General features: G+C 41.2%; 1 protein-coding gene across 1 annotated transcript; it reads left to right on the top strand.

The window, feature by feature from the left end:
• Positions 1-17,707: 17,707 nt before the first annotated feature.
• Il22 (interleukin 22) lies at positions 17,708-22,538 on the top strand. The gene is made up of 5 exons (XM_005081506.3): positions 17,708-17,896; positions 18,280-18,345; positions 18,463-18,606; positions 19,483-19,548; positions 22,118-22,538. Exons 1-5 carry the CDS (start codon positions 17,708-17,710, stop codon positions 22,193-22,195), a joined length of 543 nt encoding a protein of 180 aa, XP_005081563.1. The 3' UTR covers positions 22,196-22,538.
• Positions 22,539-24,208: the final 1,670 nt, after the last annotated feature.

The raw sequence follows: 24,208 nt of genomic DNA, 5'->3' as shown, positions 1-24,208 counted from the left end.
CCAATCATAAAAAGGGACTGTGGACCAGCCTCACATTGGAGCCTTGAGTGTCACTTCAACTTTTGTTTAAACATCTGGGAAAAGGAAGTTCTTAAACAATGTGACAATAATATAAGAGTTTCAATTTTTTGAAATTCAGTCAATAAGGATTTATTTTTTTTAAATTTAATTCTTTTTTATTTAAACTAGAAACAAGCTTGTTTTACATGTCAATTCCAGTTCCCTCTCCCTCCCCTCGTCCCCTGCTCCCCACTGACTCCCTATCCCATCCCCTTCTGCTTCCCAGGGAGGATAAGGCCTTCCATGGGGGATCTTCAAAGTTTGTCATATCATTTGGAGCAGGGCCAAGGTCCTCCCCCATGTATCTAGTCTGAGAGAGTATCCCTCTATGTGGAATGGGCTCCCAAAGTCCATTCGTATACTAGGGATAAATACTGATCCACTACCAGAGGTCCCATAGATTGCCCAGTCCTTCTAACTGACACCCACGTTCAGGGGGTCTGAGTCAGTTCTATGCTGGTTTCCCAGCTATCAGTCTGGGATCCTTGAGCTCCCCCTTGCTCTGGTCAGCAATTTCTGTGGGTTTCTTGACCCCTTCACTCATCACTCCTCCCTTTCTGCAACTGGATTCAGTGTTTAGCTGTGGGTGTCTGCTTCTGCTTCCATCAGCTACTGGATGAAGGCTCTAGGATGGCAAATAAGGTAGTCATCAATCTCATTATTGGAAGAGGGCATTTCAGGTAGCCTCTCCACTATTGCTTAGATTCTTAGTTGGGGTTAACCTTGTAGATCTTGAAACATTTTCCTACTGCCAGATTTCTTTCCCTATATTATGGTATCTCTTTTCTTGCTCCCCTCTATTTTTCCCCTGACTCAATCTTCCTGCTACCTCATGTCTTCCTCTCCCTTCTTCTTTTCCCCTTCTCTTTCTCCTAACTCCCTCTTCCCTCCCCCCATGCTCTCAGTTATCTCAGGAGATCTTGTCCCTTTCCCCTTCTCCAGAGGACCATGTATGTCTCTCTTAGGGTCCTCCTTGTTTCCTAGCTTCTCTGGTGGTGTGGATTTTAGGCTGGTAATCCTTTGCTCTATGTCTAAAATCCACGTATTTTTGTCTCTTTGTGTTTGTGTTACCTCACTCAGGATGGTTTCTTCTAGTTCCATCCATTTGCCTGCGAATTTCAAGATTCCATTGAGTAGTACCCCATTGTGTAAATGTACCACATTTTCTCTATCCACTCTTCACTTGAGGGGCATCTAGGTTGCTTCCAGATTCTGGCTATTACAAATAGTGTTGCCATGAACATAGTTGAACAGATGTCCTTGTGTGAATTTGCCTCTTTTGGGTATATGCCTAAGAGTGGAATTGCTGGATCTTGTTGTAGACTGATTTCCATTTTCCTGAGGAACCACCATACAATGGCTGTACGAGTTTGCACTCCACCAGCAGTGGAGGAGTGTTCCCCTTTTTCCACATCCTCTCTATCATAAACTGTCATTGGTGTTTTTTATTTTAGCCGTTCTGACAGGAGTAAGAGTACCATCTTACTCAGAGGTGTTTTGATTTGCATTTCCCTGATGGCTAAGGGTGTTGAGTACTTTCCAATAAGGATTTCTTTAAAAAAAACAACAACAAACAAACTAATGTTTGTCAAGTGCTTAAAAAGAAATTTGCAAGCTGTGAGGCTACTTCAACTCCAGGGTGAGCCTGAGGTTCATTTTCATCTGTGATATGGATGGGGTCTCTTGTCAATATTAGTCACCCTGGGGGTGGGAAAGAAGCTCAGGAACTAAAATGTTCAGAGATTTACAAGGATGACCCCAAAATACCCTCACTGCCAAGTGTGTAGGATGATGACTTGTCACCCACCTGTTTAAAACTCATGGTGGCTTCCCATGCCTTGAGACAAGTCCACGGTCCCTCCAACTTGGTTTTATTTATTCATGACTCCACCTATTCATTCTTCTGAATCCATTCACCAAATACTGTGTTCTCTCTATGTACCAGGCACTGTTTCAAAGTCAGGACTATTCAATAGCAAATGAAATCGATTAAATTCTTATGTTCCAGCGATGTGACACAAACAGTGGACAGATTCACACGATTGATTGTGCTAAGCAAAAGCAATCCTGGATGCCAGCTCCATGAATGCCATAGGGGAAGATAAAGCAGAGAAAATGTAGTGATTCTCAATGTGTACACATTCTTTGGTTGTTTTTTCTTGAAGAGGTTAAGCTTAATTCTTTTTTTTTTAACCTGGCATGAACTGGCCGTAGTTACTCTATTTCAGATGCACAGAGCTGACCAGTAGGGGTGGTGTGTGGCTTTGGGACAGAGATCACAAAACATTATGCTTTCTTCTCTCTTACATTTCTCCTTCTGGGAGGGCTTAGCCACTGTATTATGAATGGATCTGCAGAGAGTGAGTGCTATATGTCGAGGATTTGAGGCCCTGAACAATAGTCACCTAGGTGAAGGGCCTGCCCTATGCATGGCCAACATCTTAACTACCATACCACAAGTGACCTTGAGAAGAAACCTTAGAAATGTAAGGAGATGGCAAGCATTGGACGTTTTAAGTGACTATTTTGGAGTCAGTTTGTTATGTGGATTCATAGTAGTTCTGTGTAACTAGTACAAGGGAAAGCTAGACATGTGTATGGTGGATAGTATTGGCAGATGCTAGGATCATTAGGGGGACTCTCTCTGGGAAGGAGCTTTGGGACGTGTGCATGAAGGGGGTAAAGCAAGTGTACAGGTGGAGGGGAGTCCATGCTGGTTTTCCTATTGTACTGGGGTACCCGTTGCCCTAGTTAGGAAGGCACACAATTTTCCTTCTCAACTCAGGCCTTCCCATGTGTTAATTTCTCATCCTATTCACATTTTCACAGCATCATATCTTGCTCCCAACAGTGGCCACATGGTTGGCTCCTCATTTATTTCTCAGGTCCTTGCGTGCGGCACTTCCTACAGAAAGCCATTCTCATCTGCTTGTCAGGGTAATAATGCCTTCACATGTTTCTCTAGATGCTGTGTCACAACACCCGGCACAATGCGCACTGCTGGCCTTTGTTAAAATCCTGCAGCCTGGATCTTTCTCTCTGTGAAGACATGTGTCATGACTGCAATCACCGGGCCTAGAAGAACTGTCACTTGGTAGGGTCTCAACGAGTGTCTAAACGTATCAAGTGATTCTCCTTGTGCTTGAACCAAACCCCTTCAAACAGTACTCCCATACACTGGGAGTCCGTACGCCTTCTGAGTCCTGGTTCCTCATCTTGGAAATGCTGCTCCTGCCCCTGCAGGATTATGATGAGGATCACAAACAGGCTCTGCACTTCTCCCTGCAGAGGAAGCTCTGTAGATGCAGTGGGGGCAGCCTCCTTGTGAGATGGGCTGTTCTCTTACGTGCTTGAGCAGTTCTGTTCGAGAGAAAATATTTGCCTTGAAGCTGACAAAACTGGGGAGATAAATGTCCTCTGAGGTAGAACACATTTTGGTTTTCCCATCATGATTAGATGAACATTGTGGAACATAAGAGAAAATACGAGTCAAACCCTTCATTTCATTAACATAAGCTGCACCTTTTAACAAATATATGTAGTCTTGTTACTTTTATCAAATGTTTACATTTTCTATGAATGCTTTGTTGGCAATAACTCAAAACAGATCTTAATTTTTTTCTGACAAAATTGAAGTCTTCAATTTCAAAGGATTTGAGGCCAAGGCTTGAATATTCTGGGACTGACCTTTTTGGGGGGATGATGTGGGCATATGCTAGGTCACTTTTTTTTGGCCAGCTTGAAATGTTATTATTCAAATTATCCCAAAGATGAACCATATTTTAGTATTAAGATACTATTACATTGATTCTGATTTGAGGAATTAAAAGAAATTGAACTGGGGAGATGTTTCAGTTGGTTAAGTGCCTGCCACAGAAGCGTGAGAGCCCCAGTTCGGGTCACCAGCACACACATGAAGACCCAGGTAGCATGTCCCTAGAGTCCCAGCATGGGGGAGGTGGAGACAGGCAGACCTCTGGCGCTTTAGGTCAGGTAGTTAGGCTCCAGGTTCACTGAGAGACCTTGTCTCGAAAAACACCATGGAGAAGTTATTGTGGGTGATGCCTGCCGTCAACCTCTAGCCCGTGCACATATATGTATTCCTGCCTGCTTACACATATGCGCACAAATACACCACACACATTCAGAATAGAGAGAAATCTGATTTTTCCTATTACATGATGAGGACGAGATTAGGATGGCTCCAGAGTAGTCACTCAGTAAATGCCCTTTCAGAGACTGGCCTGGGTGGCTTGTGGTAACACATGTGCAGGTCTTTTGCAGGTAGATTAGGATTCCTGGGCAGAAGTCCCATTTGGCAGGCAGAACTTCTAATTTCTTACAATGAACGATCATTTGCCAATCCATTTTCCCACTACTTTGTGAAATAAATCGCCTTGGCACACTCTACAGCAAATGTAGTCCTCTAGAAAGGTGGACTGTCTCCAAAGATCAAGACAGATTGGGTTCTCTCTGTGGGCGCAAAGATATGAAAGAAAGAAGCATTTGTGGCTCTTGAGGTGAAGTGATGCTAGCTTCCAGTTCTTTCCCACAGCCCTCCTCAGTTTACAGTCATTGTCGAGAATACTAAACCACCAGGGTGAGACAGGGGAAGCCCATAGGTGATCATGACATTAGCTCATATTCTTGGAGTGGCCCCTGGAAGAGATTTTCTGGACTTTGTAGAGGAGTTAATGGTGACCTAGTAGTAAGTGTAAAATGAGGTTTCAGAAATCAATGTGTCACCAAAATGCCACCATCCATTCTAGGATATCTAAACAACAAACAAACAAACAAAACTGACCTTTTTCATTGTCGATTAGTAAAACTAGCCACAACTATTTCCCAATAGGTCACAGAAATGCTATGAGAAGGTCAGAAGATTGGGGCATTAGAAATACAGAAAGTAGCCACGAGACACTTAGTCTAAGTTTTATCCCAACCTTGTCATTTCCCTCCAAGTTTCTATCCATTGTTCCTTTGAGCTTCGATGCTAAGTAATCTTGAAAACTACCTGCACCTGACTTTTACTGGCTGCTATGGCCAGACTTGGGTTAGTTGGCCATTATTGTCTCTGGCACCTGGTGTCATGCACAGTCATTGACAGATGTAGGGCCTATACCCTAGATACCCTAGAGCACAGGGTGCCCCTCCATGATTGTGCCCCTGTTAGGGAAACTCTGAGGAACCTTGGAGGCCAGGCAAGGACTTGAGGGCTCCTAGCTAAGACGCTGTGTGTGGTTGTTACTATGGTTCGCACCCACAATGCCCTGGAGAAGGCCCGTGACATTCTCAGACAGCAGTGGGGAACTTGGGTCTCCTTGGGGGCAAACATGCCTGTTTGTTTAATAGAATAATTAGATAAGTTTCTTGAGACATAGAAACTTTATCTTCCCTGATCTAGGAGTGAGTCTCCCAGGCCAAAGGGCGTGGCACAAGGAGACTGTCTCACTCATGTGAGTGCAGGCCTGGTTGCTCACTAAATGGTGCCCAAGATATCACATGGCATTTTTTATCTTTCTTGACATCATCTCCATCTCTGTGTCTAATGCAATGTCCTATTTCAAAAAAATAATCATTTGAAAAGTCATATAATTTATTGGAAATTTTTCAGAGTGCTCCTATTATCATTTTCTACTGTCTTTATTTATTTATTTTTTGTCAAGCCATCCCAGGCAAAACATAAAATGTGGGGGAAAGAAAATAAAAGTAAGGAGAAGAAGAGGAGGAAGCAACGATGATGATGGTGATGGTGATGATGATGATGGTGATGGTGATGATGATGGCGATGAGGATGATGAGGATGATGACAATAATAGCAATTTCCTGAAATTACAGAAATAAGCAACTACAGCTGGACCTCCTGCCCTAATAGAGAGACATAGAAGTAGCAAGAGTACTTTAATTCCAATTGCATGCTATGATGGGAGTAAAAACAAGATACTGTGCACATTGGGGGTGGTGTATTTTCATGAATTCTAGCAAGCCTTCTTTGCTGACTGACCATGACCCTTGACTGAACCCAAAGAGAGCACTGAGCTAACTTTTCCTGAGTGGCAAAAGCCCTCCATTGATTCTAGAGCCATCACTGTGTAGCAGTGTGACTTGGAAAAAGTTATGTTGCCTTTCTGGGCCTTGCGCTTCTTACATGTGGAAGTGGAGGTACATGATCTGATAGTTTATTGTAAAGACCAAATGAGATGAAATACAGGGATGCTGCTTGGAAATTATGGATCAGATAAATTCTGTGGATTTATGACAGTCTAACAATGAAGTAGAGAAGGTAGGAGCTTCCAGGGCAAAGTTGGGTGAAACAGAAAGGAAGAGGCACAAAGTCCCTAGGACAGTCCTGTGCTCCCTTGTGGCTTTGCTTTCAGAAGTCCTAACTGAAGATACTAGTTATTCAGAAATTCAGATAACTGCTTCTAGTATGCATGGAGAAATGGAAAGAAAGACTAAAAGATGTGCGACCCAGTCAGTGTCATGGACACACACTGTTTTCCTTTCCACAGAGATGGTAATGTAGGACATGTAGTCACTATGTGTACAGCATGTGGCTCACATCCAGGATGTGTGTAGTTCCAGGACCCCTGCCTCCCTCCCAGGAAAGCATATTCATGGATGCCTGAGAAGTTTCAAGTAACGAGCAATGAGAAGGGAACCAGACTCAGACAGCCAATCCTTAGGGTCCCAGAACACAGACATTTCATTGCTCCTGGAGGGTTGGGGATGGGGAAGAGCCTGACCAAGGGCTGCAGCTCCCGTATTAATACATGTGACACAGAAAAACATGACAGACCAAAGGCTGTCCTCCAGCAGGTACATCTCTTTGCACTTCTTTGGTGGAGTAAGTCCTACCTTAAGGTGAAATTGGCTGCAAATCCCCTCCCCATGTGTTTATCTCTGTTGGCAGTGATGGCAGCTGGAGCAACGGGAACCAAAGTGGCAGAAATCAGTGTCTGTGACTCACTTGTCTCTCGTAAGCCTCTGGTGAGAAATAGAGGAATTTTGGTTTTACTCTGCATGTGACCTCACCCGGGCTCTGTCAAGAAGCTGTCGTGACAGGTTGCTGGATGCAAAGACTCTCTGCCAACCAAAGATCTGGGCTTTTGTTAGCAGTTCTCCGGCTTAGATGTGTGGCCCATGTCCATAGGCAGGAATCACAGGGACATGCCTTTTGTTTCCTTTCCTTGTTCAAACTCAAATCTAGTGCCATGTAGTAATACAGTAAAGTTAGAATTAGCATACTTGATGAGACGAAGCCTAGCACAAGGAGGGCCATCTCAACCCCTGGTGTACCCTGGGTTAGCCACGACCTAAGAGGAGAATCCTGAACACACAGTGAAGGTCAACTCAGGGCACTTCCTGGAAGGTACAGAAAGGAGCAAAGGTAGCCATGGGACTGTTGCCTAATTCAGAGAAAAGGAGGAGGGGGCAGTTGAAAGCATTTGATTGATCATGAGGAGTAATCATCCCAAAGGCATTAAAGCATGAAACACAGAGAAGAGTAAAGAAATTATGAACACATAGTCTGATAAATTCTTACCAGACAAACACATCCATATAATCAACCATCAGGAAAAAAAAAGTTTCAGAAGCCCCTCTGCTTATTTTAGAGTTAACCAGTTTTTTTTTTCTTGAGCCCTAAGTGATAGATCAGTTTTGCCTGCTTTTCCATGTTATATGAACTTCATTACAAAGTTTGTGCTTTTCTGTTTGACATTTTTGTTCAACATTTGTTTAGGAAATCCATCTCTCTAGCTACGTTTAGAAACAGAATTGTTTCATTGCTGTACAATATTCCAATATACAACCACATGATGCTTTATGCATTTTAATGACTTCAGTTTAGGGCTACTATGAATCATGTTGGCGTGGATTTGTTGTATACAGTCTTGGTATGCAGACTAATTTTTGTTGAGTGTGTGGTTAGAAATTGAATAGTTGAGTCAGAGTGCCTATCTCATATCTGCACTGCTTTAGGAGATGCTGCAAAGGAAGTATCTTAAGAGGATATATTGTATGAGAGAAGAATAAATTTAAAAAATTAAAACAATATTTCCACTTACCAGAAACTAATTATTATAAAATAAAAAGGAGGCAGTGAAAATTGTTCTTCAAAGGGCTTGTGAGCATTTCATTTTTTGTAGATGCTTGTCAAAAATTCTTTTCACTTTAGTGATTCTGGTGAATGGCTTCTTTCTATCTTTATCTTTCTTTTTATTTATTTATTTTGAGACTTGGTATCATGTAATAGCCCATAAGTAGATGGGATGGATATTCACCCTTAACTTCCTTAGTCAACAATCTACTCGAATGTTTCATGAGGATGATAAGAGAAAGAAATAAAAGGAAGAAAAATAGGAAGGGAGATGTTTAATTACTCCCATTTTTAGATGACATGATTCTACACTTAGAAGACCACAAAGACTCCACCAGTAAACCCCTCATTCTGATAAATAAGTTCTGTCCAACAGGATATAAAATCAACTAGATTCCCTTCCTACATACCAACAATGAACATGCTAGGAAATAAATGAGGAATTCCCATTCACAAAAGACTAAAAAACAAACAAACAAACAAGAAACACCAAGGAATATATCTAACCAAGGAGAAAAATACCTCTACAGTGAGAACTTTTAAACACAGGAGGAAAAGTGAAGACATTCAAAGACGGGATAATATTCTGTGGTTACAGATCAGCAGAAATGATACTGAGAAAATGACTTTATTACTCAAAGTGACCTATACAGACTCAACACAATACCCATCAACACTTCAATGATGCTATTCACATAAATAGAAAAATTTTATGTGGAAGTACAGAAGATGCAAAATAGCCAGTACTTGAGGTATCATAATAATTAATCTCAAGTTGCACTGCAGAGCCATAGTAACAAAATCTGTAAGATACTGACATGAATAAAAGACTTGCAGACCCATGGGACAGGGGACCCAGAAATAAACCCCACAGCTGGAACCACCTAATTTTTGACAATTACATTAAAAGAAAAATATAAAACATTAGAGAAAAGACAACCTCTTCCACAAATGGTGCTGATGAAACTAGAATTTTGCTGGGTGTAGTGCTGCATGCTTTTAACCCAGCATTGGGAGACAGAGACAGGTGGACAACTGTGAGTTTAAGGCTAGACTACTCTACATAGTAATTTCAGGACAGCAAGAGTAAAATAGTGAAGTCCACATCTTACCTTATACACAGACAAGAAACATTGAAATTACTGGAGGAGACCATAGGGGATTATTTCTAGATCTGGGCAAGACAAGGACTTTCTGGAAAGATTACAGTAGCCCAGGAAATAATAGCAAGAATAGGAAAACCTGACGGCATAAATGAAAAGGCCTTTGTATAGCAAAAGAGACAATTACCACAGTGAAATGACAGTCTATAGAAAGAGGAAAATCTTCACCAGATACTGATCTGACAGGAGATTAATAGCTTGAATGTACAAATAACTAAAAACATTACCTCTTTCCACCAAGCCAAAAACCATTCAGTCAACAAATGGGCAAAATATTCAAACAAATAGTTCTCAAAAGAAGGACAAATTGCCAAAAGGACATGAAAAGTGTTCCGCATTCTTGGTCATCAGATAAATACAAATGTAAAATACAAAAGCTACATGGAGAGTCCATCTTACCCCAGTAGAATGAGTGTCATCAAGAAATCAAACAACAGTTGCTGGCCAGGATGCAGGGAGAAAGGAAACACATTGACTATTGGTGGGAATGTAAGTCAATGCAACAATTATAGAAATAAGTATTGAGGTGCCCCCACACTAAAAACACAGCTACTATATAGCAAAGCTATCCCATACCTGGCCAGATACCAAATGTAATCAAAGCCAACATTCACAGAGATATCTGCATGTCCATGTTGACTATAGCAGTATTCACAATTGCCAAGTTCAGGAATTAGACTAGGGGTCTGATGGATGGATAAAGAAAATTAGTTGAATACACATGATGGGGTATTATTCAGTTACAAACAACAAAATCACTTGTAGGAAAATAGATAGAACTGAAGACCATCATATTATGTAAAATCAGCCATATGATTTGAACACCATCTCAATTGGTGGCAATCACATGACTTCACTATCATCTTAGTTAAACAACCACTTGGCATAAGCCAAAATAGTGGTACCCATAAATCTTCCTGATACCATAGAGACCTCAGGAGATCACCACACCCTTTGAATTTCCTGTGACAAGGGCATCCAGTTGCACATCCCAATCCTCCTCTCTCCATTTTGTTTTCCTTCTTGGTTTTTACCTTCCTGCATGCCTATGGCATCACAGAAATAGGAGACCCAGGGAGGCTATATTGCCATGTGATAAGGCCAAGACATTTCCTACATCACTAAGGAAACCAGACATGTATAATACTAGAACTTCATTGTGAATTAAATTTTTTGACACGTTGTTTTGCATGGTATGTTTACTGGTTTCTAAAGATGACTAAGAGTTTCCTCAGTCTTATGCCACCAACACTAGACAGCTACCAGTGGGAGCTAATATTTTGGGTAGACATGGGAAGGTTGTGTAAATTTGCAGCTGCTGAGGCCAAGTCTTGGGAGAACACAAATCTCAACTGGGACCAGAAGAATAGATTGCCAGGTGCTAGACAAGCTGCTGCCTGCAGGCAGCCGCAGTAGCTGGCAGCAAATTTAGGCAGGCATCTGGAGCTGGAGATGCTCTGCTTAGGCAGGAGATGGAGATGTGGTTCCTCTAGGTCTTCATGCTTCATTTCAGCCTGGTGTCTCCAAGCCCTTCTTTCTCTAGCTGAAATAGAATATTCTTTCTTTCCTTGCTGCCTGTTGTTGTTTCTGTTCCACTGAGCCTTGGGTACTCTTGTTTTTCATTTTTTTTTTTGCTTTACTTTCCAGTTACAGTGATGTAGATGGGCTAACAAAAAAGAACAGGTTGATGTCACTTCTTTCCAAGTTCTTTTAGATGTTATTGTTCTCTATGTTCTGTATTCTCTAGATTATGGATACTTAATCCAAAATTACATGAAGTGAATTACAATATGCCCTTCTAAGCCAAGGCATCCTGATTGTTACCCCTTTTAAATGGAACCCCCGCCCCCCGCCAAGTTCTTATTGTGCTTGCTTCCTGCTTAGAATGGGAAACAATATGGACTGACATTATAAATTGGAGGGAAAGGGTTAAAGGGAATGTTTAACAGAATATTAGAGGTTCAATCCCCCGGGGGATGAACAAAGAAACAAGGAAAAGAAGTTTACAGGGTCTCAACCTAAGGAAGAGAAGTCCACATGTCTTGTTATAAGTTGTGATCGTGGACACCTAACTTACATAATCCCCAGACGTTGGGTGACTTTCCTGACAGGTGAGACTTATTTACTCCACAGGATTTTTTTTTCTATGATGGCTCCTGCACAGGTAGGATAAGATAGACCAGGATAAAGACAGAAAGAATTCATTGAGGTCACAGGGTATCAAAGAACCATTTAGGATGAATAATTCAAATAGACTTCCTTTCCTTATGGGTGTTGATGAGGAAGGAGAGGATACCGGTGCCCAGGACCAAATGGGTAAAAGAAGTGATTATATGATAGGTGCCTCCTCTGATGGGTAAAGAAACAAGATCTAGGAAACACTCCCTAGGATGTTCTGGAGAGGGAGATAAAGAAAACCTGGGGAATGTCCCATATATTGTGTTTTGTTTAACATATGGGTAGCCATCAAGAAAGGCCCCTAGACCCTTGCCCATTGGGGTCTTTTAGATCCATAGAACTGAAGACTGGAAAAGGGATGGCTGATATTTTTCTGCATTCAAACCTAGACTAAAGTTAAACTAAACGAAAAAGGAGGCCTCTAATGAGAAAATATCAACTACAGCATTGCATTATCCTACAAATTGATATCTTTGTAGGAGGAAGAGTATTTATTAAGTTTTTCAGGTTGTCTTTCTCCATTTACAGACACGAACTAACCAATATATAGTATTATAAGCAGTTTGTCCCCTCAGGTCTAGCCAGTAAGGGTCAAAGGTTAGATACTGCTAAAGGCAGATAGTTCTGTTGTCATGATCTTCCTTGATGATGAATGCTGATTGCCACTCTCCCATGAGCCTATAGAGGACAACCCTTCAAAATTTATTGCTCTATGTCTTACAGGACTCTAAGACGAAGAAAATGTTTCCCATCTCTTATCAATTCTCATTCCCAATAGGCAATTCAAAAGATGGTAAGACCCATTTGGACAGTCTATACAAGTTATAAAGAGGACAGATGCTTTGGGTCTAGTCAGTTAACACTGGACTCAATAGCACATCTCCCATCCAGTAAAAGTCACTCTGTTCAACTGTACTAAGAAGCAAATGTCTTTTGTCTACATATTATACTGACAAGTTGGCATGTGTTATTTGTGTTCACTGGGAAGGTGGCTTTGGAAATGGGATTTGGATCTCCTGCTTCAGATACAACACATTTGTCTCAAAGTGTCCTTCATGGCCCTTCTTGCTGAGTCAGGCTGCTCTGTGACAGTGAGAAAGGAGAGCAACAAAAAAGAATAAGAGCAAAGTCATTGTGTTCTTTAGAGGGGTTAAAGGTTAACTATTGCAAAAAGTAATTACTACTGCTTATCTCATGTTATAAGAATGACTACAGTAAAGCATCTAATGAAATGTCATCTGTAAAGAAAACAGAGAAGATCATCTGTCATCATCATCATCATCACCATCAACAACAACAAACTTCAAGTAGTAACTCCATCATTATCGTCTTAACAGGGTTTCCTTAGTTGATTTCTGCTGGTTTTTAGTTGATGTTTTGCTGTGCATCTGTCAATTCTATCTGCTGCCCACACTCATTCAAAGCACGAGATTATTCTCCATACTGTTTTTACCGAGAGTTTTGATTGTCTTGGGTTTTCTTTAAGGTTTACCTGGGAACTTACTATGCCCCACAATTTAGCAGAATCTCCACAGACAGTATTAATTATGTTATACTACATGTGGGATTTGCATTAAACTCTCTTTTACTAAGGAAGAGTTGTTGCATTGTACTGAATAATATTAATTATGTTATGCTATGTATGTGCTTTTTATTAAGGTGGTGGTGGTGTTACACAGCACTGTCTTCTAAATCAGTCAACCGGAATCTTCTGACTTCAGCTGTGTCTGTCTGTAGAAAATTACCACAGTTGGGCTTTTAGACTTATAATGCTCCTTCTTAGAAGGAGGGTGTGGGAAGAATGATTGAACCTCACCCAGCTACTCCTCCAAGCCAGAAGTACTCAATTCTACCCTAATTGTACATGGCCTTGAGATCTTTCAAAGGAGCTAGAGTATATAGGTCAGGGAAAACTAGGGAGAGGGGGGCTTTACCTATTTGGCTGTAAGAAGCAATCATGCACACTGAGTTAAGGCTTTCTAGTATGGTTGCTTTTAGATCTCCCTTGCTCCTGTCAATAACCCCTTACCCATGTTCTGCAAGTAAGTCCAATAAATTCATTTGTTCTTCAGGGTGAACATTCAAAAGAATTGAACATTTGTTTGTCACTGGAACCTTACAAGGTTCTCAACAAAATCATTGTCACAACAGATGGTAAAAACAATGATTCATGTATGAAGATTAAGATGGTTGGATGTTCCTAGAATGGGAAACCCTATACAAATTACACATGGCTGAGTAAGTTATTTAAGATGTGTAAAAGATAAGACTTAGTGATGATATAGATGATCTTAAAATTTCTAAGATCAAAAGTCAATCAAACCTCTATTCCAGTCTTCTGTTCTTGGTAACAATTGTAACTGACTTAAGGAACAAAGGTGCATATCTAATCAATGTTTGCCTAAAAGTTTGAATTTTGTCCAACCTTCTTCTAAATACAACACAATGCTCAGTAGTCTTGACTGGTGTAATCGACCTAGGTATTCAACAATAATACTTTGAGATCTATACTAATGGGGGCAGAGGGATTTAAAAGGGACATCATTTTGACCCTTGTTCTCCAAGGTCAATGAGGTCTCAGGGGACTGTGGAGAAACTCTTGAGATGTCCTGTAACAATGGAATGTCACTTGCTCTCATTCAGGGAGGTCGTGGAGACCACATTGGATGGACTCTCACCAGTGTCCAGTCTACAAAGAGGAAGGTCAAAACAGAGGGAAAACCTCCTCAGCACTTCCAAATAAGGCCATGATCAAGCAAGGCCTTTGACTTATCCTCACAGATAGAGCAACTGGGAGAGGAAGGCAGAGGAATGAGAGGCCTTCTCAAACCCAAGTGATATCTGAGGAGCAAATCCTCAACTGACTTTTACAATAAAAAGAAAATGATTAATGTTGTCCATTAGACAGTCTTAAACACCCAACAGAAAGTCTAACTTAAGATGAAAATGATGGTCTTTTAAACAATCCGCAGGATTATTCTCCCCAGACATCAAGCTTAAATCCATATGAGATGTTAGTTAGACAGTTGTTTCTAATGACTTTCTTCATGATAAAAATAATGCTACTCAGATATAAGAATTTAGAAAAGTAATATTAAACCTTCTTAATGCCCTTTAATATAGTTTCTCATGTTGTGGTGACCCCCAACCATAAAATTATTTTGTTGCTACATCATAACTCTAATTTTGCTAATATTATGAATGGTAATGAAAATATCTAATATGCAGGATATCTGATTTGTGACCCCCAAAAGGGTTATGACCCACAGGTTGCAAACCACCTCTTTAGACTCGGGGTCAGTTCAACACTACAGTGCCTACCTGCAACCTAAAAATTGGATGATGACTAAATTTCTTCTCTCTCTCTCTCTCTCTCTCTCTCTCTCTCTCTCTCTCTCTCTCTCTCTCTCTCTCTCCCCATCTCTTGAAGCCATCTACGAGGTACCTCACACTGTCATTCTCATCACTCCAACAGCTGTCAAAGTGAGCTCATCACTTAGAATTCAAAAGATGATTCTTGAGAGCCTTTGATTTAAACATTTTAAACCTCCTTTGTCTGGCTTCCTCTCTTCCCTGCCTAGAAATCAGAATGCTGATAACTCTTGCCTTTACTTCTCCTTCACATCTCTCTCCAGGCACAAATCAGTAACTTCCTTTCATCTGTATATCTGACATTTGTACAAATCAAACCACAGAAACACTTTTGGGGCCTTTGGAGGGGTACACAGACTGTTACACCTGATGCTCCCATTCAATTAGAAGAAGCTAGAATGTTACCACCCAGTTCCATATCGGCAGTTAGGGTTATCTCTTCAGGAGGAGGAATGATGAAAATGAGAGGTAGAAACGTGTTAGGGCAAAAAGACCCCAAAGAAAAGCAAGCAGTTTCTTTCTTGGCTAAAACCTAAACTTGGGCCTCTTGGCCCTCTCATTTTTGCCAGAGGACAAAGAACTTGGGGCCTCTGCATTTTTACCTGGTTCCTAAGTGACTTTTGAGATTACCTCTGTGGAGTAGGGGATATTAGAATAGTCATAAAGGTTTGCCAAAGGAGAATGTATTCTGGTCAAGAGAATTGAATCTCTGACTTGAGTGGACACCTTAGATTCTTTCAAAGGTATTTAAAATTACTTTAAAAATACATTAAAAATGGCTTGGGTGAGGTTGATTAGTGTTGCATTGCCTGCTCTGAGAGCAATTGGAGGCTGTTCAGGTGCTTATCATAGGAAAATGAGGAAATAAATTGTGGTAGATATTATAGTCTGCAATGCTAAGTGTAAAGTAGTGGCTACCCATAGCAACATGGCAAGACCGTAATAGTGGGTGGAAAAAAAAGAAAGAGAACTGTTTCAATGAGATAAAAATAATTGCACACCCTAAGCAATACTATTTGTCTTAGGAGAACACATGCTTAGAAATGAGTGTTAAACACATATGTGACTTGTATAGAATAGTGATTATGCACATTGGAATATGAAGTCTGATGAATATAAATCTTTTACCTGAGATGACAAAAGTCTCCCTGCCCCTTAGAGGTTTGTATTTTAAAGATTGCATTCCCAGATGTAGATTTTAGGGACCAGCCAACAAATGGGAAGTAGATTCATTCATTGAAAATCTATTCATGATCTGCGATATGCTGAGTACTAGCCTAGGTGGTACAGGGAGGGAAGCAGCTATATCTCACCTTCAGATTGGGGATAGATCCTGTTAGCTCCTCTTGGCAGAGATCCAGCATCATCCATGAGTACAGTCTGGGAACAAGATGATGATGTTACCTTTTATCTGGGGCGACTTTGAGTTTCATGAAGAGACCACTGTTGTGATTAGAAATTATTCAGTACATATGTATCTTGCTTTTATTTTCACAGGGGCATCTCTATTCTACATCTGCATTCTAGCAGCAATCACTGTTGATGTTCTCTCTGCAACTGTTGGGAAACCTACATACAGCCCCAGATTGCATTTTAGTTTTAGTGAATCTTAGTCACACTCATGAAATCCCTGTATGCTAACACTGATGTTAATGGTCTGTCCACTGGTGAATATGACATATGGGACTTATGCTACTATTAAAGACTGTTTTGCAATTTTCTGTCCTTTTCTCTCCTCGCAGTTATTTATTCCCTACCCAGAGACAAGAGTGAAGTTAGTAAGGAGAGTCAGGTCAAACGCCAATTGAAGAAGAGCCATGGAGACAAATCACCTCTATTTTCTGTGAGTTTGAGGCCAGCCTGATCTACAAAGCAAATTCCAGGACATCCAGGAGTATTACATACAGAAACCCTGTCTTGAAAAAAAAATCAGAAAAAAAGGTTGACTGGATTGTTCACGACCAATATTTCCAAACTTAAATTAATCCTAGTTGTTATTTTATGAGTACATTCTTTATATTTCCATGTACCAAAATTGTTTGCTCACTCAGAAACAGTCTCAGTATGAACACGTCTGTGAGAATGGAACCTGTGAGAAAACAGTTATTTTGGCCAACACTGTTACTTTTAAAAACTAGTTGTAGTTAAGCATTCTGTATACTAAAAAATGGGATAAAATTATTTGAACAATTGAAACAATCTCCAGTTTTTTGTTATTGCTTATTTGGAAGCACAGAATATAGGGCATGTGTCTTTTATTTCTGGTCACTTCTAAATAGATAAGAATCTATGAAGCTGAAAGGAAAATGAGTCCGTAACCAAAATGCTGACTCAGTTACTACAGGAGATCAAAGGCAATTATACTCAATCGGAATCTACTACAACAAAGCAATTGTTTTCTTTGAAAAACATGTAGAGTTTAGAAGATTTCTGGGATTTGTCTGCAAAAGCACCTTCTGGGCTCATACCGTGACGTTTTAGGAAAGGCTTCACGTCTCAAGGTGGGAAGGCTGGGAGGTGGTGTTCTGTGGCCTCCTATGGTGGTTAGGAAGTTCTCAGAAGACAGAACTGGAAATTAGATAATGTCTGATGTCATATGGTTTAGATACCCCAAAATCGGGTGTCCTGATGGCTATAAAAGCAGCACCTTCTGCCTCACCCATCACAAGCAGAGCCACCGAAACAGGTAAGTGTACGGACTGATGAAATGAGTTGATCTGTTTGGTGGGATGCTATCTGCCTAACTTGTTTCCCTCATGTGTTTGCTTCTTGCTCCCTTGTTAGCAGGTTCTCCTTGCCCGGTTATCAACTGTTCACATTTGAGTTGTCTGTGATGGCTGTCCTGCAGAAGAAATCTATGAGCTTTTCCCTCATGGGGCCTTTGGCTGCCAGCTGCCTGCTTCTCATTGCCCTGTGGGCCCATGAGGCAGTGGGACTGCCCATCACTTCCCACTGCAAGCTTGATGTGTCCAACTTCCAGCGGCCATACTTCACCAACCGTACCTTCAAGCTGGCTGAGGAGGTACACAGGCATCTCGCTCTTCATGTCTACTTGGGGATTCAAGGGGCCCTTGCCATTTTCTCAGAAGCACTTTGTGAGCTCTAAAGTTACACCTGTCTCCACAGGCAGAGACTTTCTATGTCTCTTTAGAGACTTCTTGAGGACCTGATCTTAATTAGAACCTTTGTTTTTCTATTTGGCCTTTAGAATGCATACATTGCATTTTATATATGGAGGAACCATGTGAAAGTCATCTGCTGATGACTTTTCACTTCTCTGTGCACTGTTCTAAACTCACCCACTCAGCAGCTGGCTATTAGACCCTATGAGAAAATACATTTCTACTTACAGGCTTTTCTTCTACATCCTCATCAACCTGGCACTTAGGGTTTTCTTTCTTCCAGGCTAGCCTTGCAGATAACAACACAGATGTCCGGCTCATTGGAGATGAACTGTTCCAAGGAGTCAATGTAAGTTCTCTTAATGAGGAGCAGGGAGCGTATCCAACTCCTGGTTAACTGCAGTAGTTGATGGATCCTGTGTGATGTCCTGTAATGTGACCCCTGCTGCTTCCTTTCTACCTTCAGAGGCAGAATCGATGCTACCTGATGAAGCAGGTACTCAACTTCACCCTTGCAGAAGTGCTGATCCCCCATTCAGACAGATTCCAGCCCTACATGCAGCAGGTGGTACCCTTCCTGACCAAGCTAAGCAACCAGCTCAGCCTCTGTGTAAGTCCTCATCTTGGCTGAATATATCTCCTCTCACCTTCTTCCTTCCTCTCCTATTCCATTTAGAGCGTGTGGCCCCCTCCCTCCTTTCAGACCCCTGGCAGTGCGACTGGCAACTAGGAGGACCTCAGTAACATCAGAGGTCACTTGAAATCAGTCACAAAGCAATTGCTTTGGCTTTAGTTGAGTCATAGTTTGAGTTCATAGGGGTAAGGTCTTAATAGTTCTACCTGTGGAAAGAAAGCAACTTGAGTTATGCTTAATGAGAAAAATGCTGGGAACTGTAATAAACAAGGCCTAGGTGTGGAAATATATCCACTGAGTAGAAGTACTTGGGGGCGGGGAGGGAATGGCACAGAGCAAAAGTCGAAGAAGGAGGTAGGACATTCTCATGGTTGGGGTGTGCATGTGTGAAGCGCACTCTTTTTGTTGGGACTGGAGGTTAAGAAATGTCAGTGTATAAGCTTGATACCCTCAAACACCCTAAACTGTGAGCCATGTCCATGAGGAGTTGGTAGACTGAGGGGACCTTGCCTTGACTGGGAGGACTCACTTTTCACGTAAGAAGCTTCCTGCTCATTTCTCGTGCTTCGTTCCCACCTTTGATGAGGTTGAGTTTAGGTTTCGTTTCTACCATTTTTGCTGCTGGTGGAAACCTCGGTAGGCTTCCCCAGAGATGAGGACAGCTCTTCTGCAAGGGAAGTGCCTGGATTTCAGTGTCCCAGAGAATCTAGGTCATGAGTGAAATCTAGGTCACTGTAGGCAAAAATTACTGAACGTCTCCATTCCAGGTGAATGGTCACGTGCCTCTGATGCGGGGAGGTATAGGCTTTCACACAATGAGATTCTGTTAGTGAGTTTTGTCTTACTTTGCAGCAAATCCGTGGTGATGGCCAGCACATCCAGAAGAATATACAAACCCTGAAGGAGACAGTAAAACAGGTACTACTGACGAGTGATATACTAAGCCATTTAACAGGAGAAACATAGCTTTCCTTCTTTGCCTTTTTTCTCCCCTTCCTCTACTTTGTGACATTTTACTTGATTCTTCTACTCTCTGATCCATTACTTGCTGCATGTGCATCTAGCTGGGTCTATGTATCATTTAGTCTGTTTCTAAATCTGTAAGTCATAAATTCTAGTAGAAAACTTAACTCAGCTAGTGTCATTAGCCTGTGCTCTGAGGACGGCTGGTGGCAGAGTCAATGTTGGAACTCCTGAGTGCCAGCTCAGCACTTCCCCAGCAGTCACATGTATAGCATAATTATTTCATCTGGAAAGTCTCAGTTCCCATTGACTCGTATAATTTGAAGAAGCATGCATTGAAAACCAGAAAGCTGGTGCAAATTTACATGATGTGATTTTTGAGGTCATTAAACTGATGCTCTGAAATGTGACAAAAATCAACCCAGAATAGTAGCAAAAGAGCTTGACTTGCATATACAATGAATAATTTGGAATCACTGATATTAGTAACTATAACCAGAAATATAATATAGTACCTGATAGCTACCGATTTAAGACTAAACACAAGAGTAGATAACCTTCCAATTTATTTTACATGGTTTCAATAGAGTAAAAATATCTATCATGGATTTATTACAGGGAAACATATTTTCTTATATTTTACTTTCACACCCTCAAGAAGCCACTAGTGAGCACTTACCTACCTGCTGTGAGCTAGTGCATAGCTTTACAGTGATCAACACTGATGCATGGCCTCTTTGGGGGAAAGAACAGTGGAGGAGGCCCAGGTCAGCGAGCATGACTCACCCTAAAGCAGGGGCAAGATTGACAGCAGTGAAAGTGAGACTTTTCTGATTAAATTCTCAGAAGCAAAGAGGCTCCGGTTGAAGGAATTATCAGTGCTATGCCTGGCCTTACCACCGTCTTCTATCTAACTTAACTATTTTCTTCTTCTTGAGCACAGTCTGTTGGACATGGCTGTTTTCTTCTGTCTAGTATGAAAGGCTTTGTAGCCAGTTCTCTTGTTAGGGCGTTCACGACATTGACACACAGACTTGGGCATTAGCATGCCGAAGATGCGCACTTCAAAGGCATGTTTAAAAAGTTGTTGTTGTTCAGCCACTTTGTTGTCTTTGGAAAGGTGAAGTGTGTGAGAAAGATCTCACAGAGGATGAGATCTCCACATGAAACTTGCCTGTATTCCACTTTTAATCAATTGCAACTTTTTTTTTGGTCTTTCGAGACAGGGTTTCTCTGTATTGTTTTGGAGGCTGTCCTGGAACTTGCTCTGTAGACTAGGCTGGCCTCGAACTCATAGAGATCCGCCTGCCTCTGCCTCCCGAGTGCTGGGATTAAAGGCGTGCACCACCAATGCCCGGCAATCAATTGCAACTTTTATACCATGCTGCCATGTGGGAGAGTGATTAGGTTCGCTCTGGAGGTTCTAAAGCACTGGCAACAGGGGAAGGAATATTACTCACAGAAAGCTGGTAGCCAGAAGGAACTCATCAGAACTGCCTGGCATGGGGAGGGGCTTTGCTTCTGTTAAGTGGGGACAGCAGAGGGCATGGGGCAGAAGGGATGGCAGAGTCGGGGAAGATAAGCCATAAGATTTCATAGATTTGAGAGTCATAAGTAAGGAACTCTGGGAAGGAAACGTGGGAGGAAGACAGGAGGGGGATAGAGAAAAAATGTGGAGGGCTGCTAAGAGAGGATTTTTCTTGGAACGAGCTAGAAGAAGGATAACAATTAGGCGGATTTCAGGGGAACTTGCTGAGTTCAGGTTTTTGTCCCCCATTGAGCTTGAGAGGTTAAACCTTATCATACTTGAACAGATCAAGAACAAGGGAATGTTATGATTCCTATCCGGTGCTTTGATAGTTAAAGCAATGGAACAGATATGCTTGCCATTCTCTTTACAAAAATGAAAGCCTGTTTGCTCATTGTTTTTCTCTTCTTTAGAAGATGAGCACAGACAAAGCCTAACTATGTGGGTACATGTGTTGGTCTTTGGGTCAAGACTGTTTGAGTTGAGCTCTCAGCAGTGGTGGGTCATGGGCAGGTGTGGGTAATGTGGTAGGTCAAGCCCCAGCAGGGTGGAACTTAACATCCTCAGGTCTCAGTGTGGCTTCCTGCTGTTCCGTATGGCTAGGAACTGAGCAAATCATTCTCCAGTGCCCATTCAAATTTATTTTTAATTGTCAAATAGTTGTGTAATTGGTGGGATACAGTGTGATGATTTACCTATGTGTGTATTGTGCAAGGTTCGAGAGGGCTAATTAACACACCCATCAAGAACTTCATTAGTGAGAAGTGCAAGCCTTACGGAATGCCTGTGGTGTCCTTCGTTCAGACAAGCATGATTCTGAGGTCTTTGGCAAACTGCATTCTGCTCGTGCTAAAAGTGCATTATTGTTGATTATTAATCTTTTAGAGAAGGCTGATACTTGGTTTTGGCAAGCTAACCATGCCATCTCCGTCTAACTAGTTCCTCCTTCAAAAACCACACAAGTCCTCAAATCAGTTTGTCTTCTTGTTTTCACAGCTCGGCGAGAGTGGAGAAATCAAAGCAATTGGGGAGCTGAATCTGCTGTTTATGCACCTGAGGAATTATTGTGTCTGAGCGAGAGAGACCAGAAAATGAATAACAACCCTTCCTCCCTACTAAAAATAACAATAAGAGCCCCCCAAAAGGTCTTTTTTAATACAGGAAGGTGAGATGCTAAACTCTACCATCATTAGGAGATTCTACATGAAACCTGGCTCAGTTGAAAAAGAAAACCAATGTCATGCTGTCTATAAGATCAGATGTAGATTTTCTAACCACAAAGATTCATTGATAATATTTTATTGTAACTGATGATACAAGAGAAAAATAATGTTTTTTTAAAAAAATTGATTATTTCCACAAAAGAGATTACTTCTCACTCCTTTAGAAAAAAAGGCCTATGTAACTCCATTTCCATAATCAGTACTTTATATATATAAGTTTATTTATTATAAGTATGCATTTTATTTATGCCAGTTTATTAATACAGATTTATTTATAGAAACATTATCTGATATTGCTATTTGAGTATGAGAAAAGTAATATTTATGATAACATTATGGAAACATGATATCTTAGGCTTCAATAAACATATGAATATCATAAATCTTCTGTCTTTGTGTTTTCCCTCCTTTAATCAGTAATATCGTCGCCAGCATTATCTAATCAGTCTCATAACTTTATGTTTGACCTATAAAAATGAGGTAGCTATAGTATTATACTGCTAAGGTTTGGCCCCAGAGGCCTATGGTTTTATGTGTGTGGTGTGTGCTTGTGTCTTTGTGTATGTGTATGTGTGTTGCATGTGCATGGTCATGCATATGAAAGCCAGAGACAGATATTGGGTGTCCTGTTCTCTCAGTGTGTGCTGTATTATTTGAGACAGGGTCTCTCACTGAACCAATTGCCAGCAAATTCTAGTAATTCTCTGGTTGTTGTCGCCCACATCACTGAGGTTACCGTCTTGTGTGGCCACGCCTGGCTTTTTATATGGGTGCTGGGGAATCAAACCCAGACCCTCAAGCTTTTACGTTAAACACTCTTACCCTCAGAACCATCTCCCAAGCCCTGCAAAGTGTTCATGAAAGGCTTAGTTTCCAGGATAGTGGTTACTGAGGGCTGACACAGACTTTAGGTCTGGTGGCGATGTTCATGTCAAGTGGGTGTATGCTTGAAGGGGATAACTGTAGCTCATTCTACTTTCTCTTTCTTTTGCATCATGGGCATGACTTTGTTCTGTCATGTACTCACACCATGACAAGTAGTCTGGCTATAATCCCAAATAAAGTTGACCCAGCAAGCCAGAAACTAAAATTTCTGATACTATGATAGGAATAAACCTTATCTCAGTGTAAGATGATTGCTTTTCATATTTGATGCAGTGATATAAAGCTAACGTACACATATATGCTCACACACATACACACTCACATGCTTGCATGCATACACATATACACACACATGCTCCCACACATATGCACACCTGCTTGCACATATATACACACACATGCTCGAATACACACACACACTCCTACATACACATGTGCACGTGCACACACATATACAGACATCCTTATTCTGTGGATGAGAAAATGGAATCAGAGACACATGAAGAAATGTTTTATGAACATAGTTGACCCTTGTTGAAGCAGGTTTATCTGATCTGTAGGCTCTCTTCTGTTTTGATGCAGCATTGAATTCTGAAAGGAAAAAAGACATGGCTATGTTTCACTCATGTTATTGACTGTTTATGACTAAAGCAGAGAAGAGATGCTTGTGAAGAGAAACACATGTAGCCCTGACTTGTGTTAGGTGAGCTGCTTGATTACTAGGTGAGACCTACTAAGAAGGGCATTTCTTAGTCTTTCTAAAAAGAAGCCAAGGCGCTATGCTTGGGTGGGTAAATTTCTCTGACAAGTGGAATTGTCTTTTATACAAGCCAGAAAATGGGGACTATATCATGAAGCATACAAACAGAAAGCTGTGCATATTCAAAATCCATACTGTGGTACAGAGGAGAGAGAGAACAGGGAGTAAAAACAAGGGTTAGACGAGGAGATATGACACCAGCATAGAAGAGCCACCAGG

Source organism: Mesocricetus auratus, unplaced genomic scaffold, assembly GCF_017639785.1.
Source record: "Mesocricetus auratus isolate SY011 unplaced genomic scaffold, BCM_Maur_2.0 Super-Scaffold_100011, whole genome shotgun sequence".
NCBI classification, from domain to species: Eukaryota; Metazoa; Chordata; class Mammalia; order Rodentia; family Cricetidae; genus Mesocricetus; species Mesocricetus auratus.
Note: the sequence above shows the minus strand (reverse complement) of the source record. Positions and strands in the feature narration are given on the sequence as shown.

Excerpts from the sequence above, each read along its gene's own strand:
- Il22 (XM_005081506.3), top strand. The coding sequence starts at position 17,708 with ATGGCTGTCCTGCAGAAGAAATCTATGAGCTTTTCCCTCATGGGGCCT. Across the intron at positions 17,897-18,279 it reads CCTTCAAGCTGGCTGAGGAG|GCTAGCCTTGCAGATAACAA; the intron begins GTACACAGGCAT and ends TCTTTCTTCCAG. Across the intron at positions 18,346-18,462 it reads AACTGTTCCAAGGAGTCAAT|AGGCAGAATCGATGCTACCT; the intron begins GTAAGTTCTCTT and ends TTCTACCTTCAG.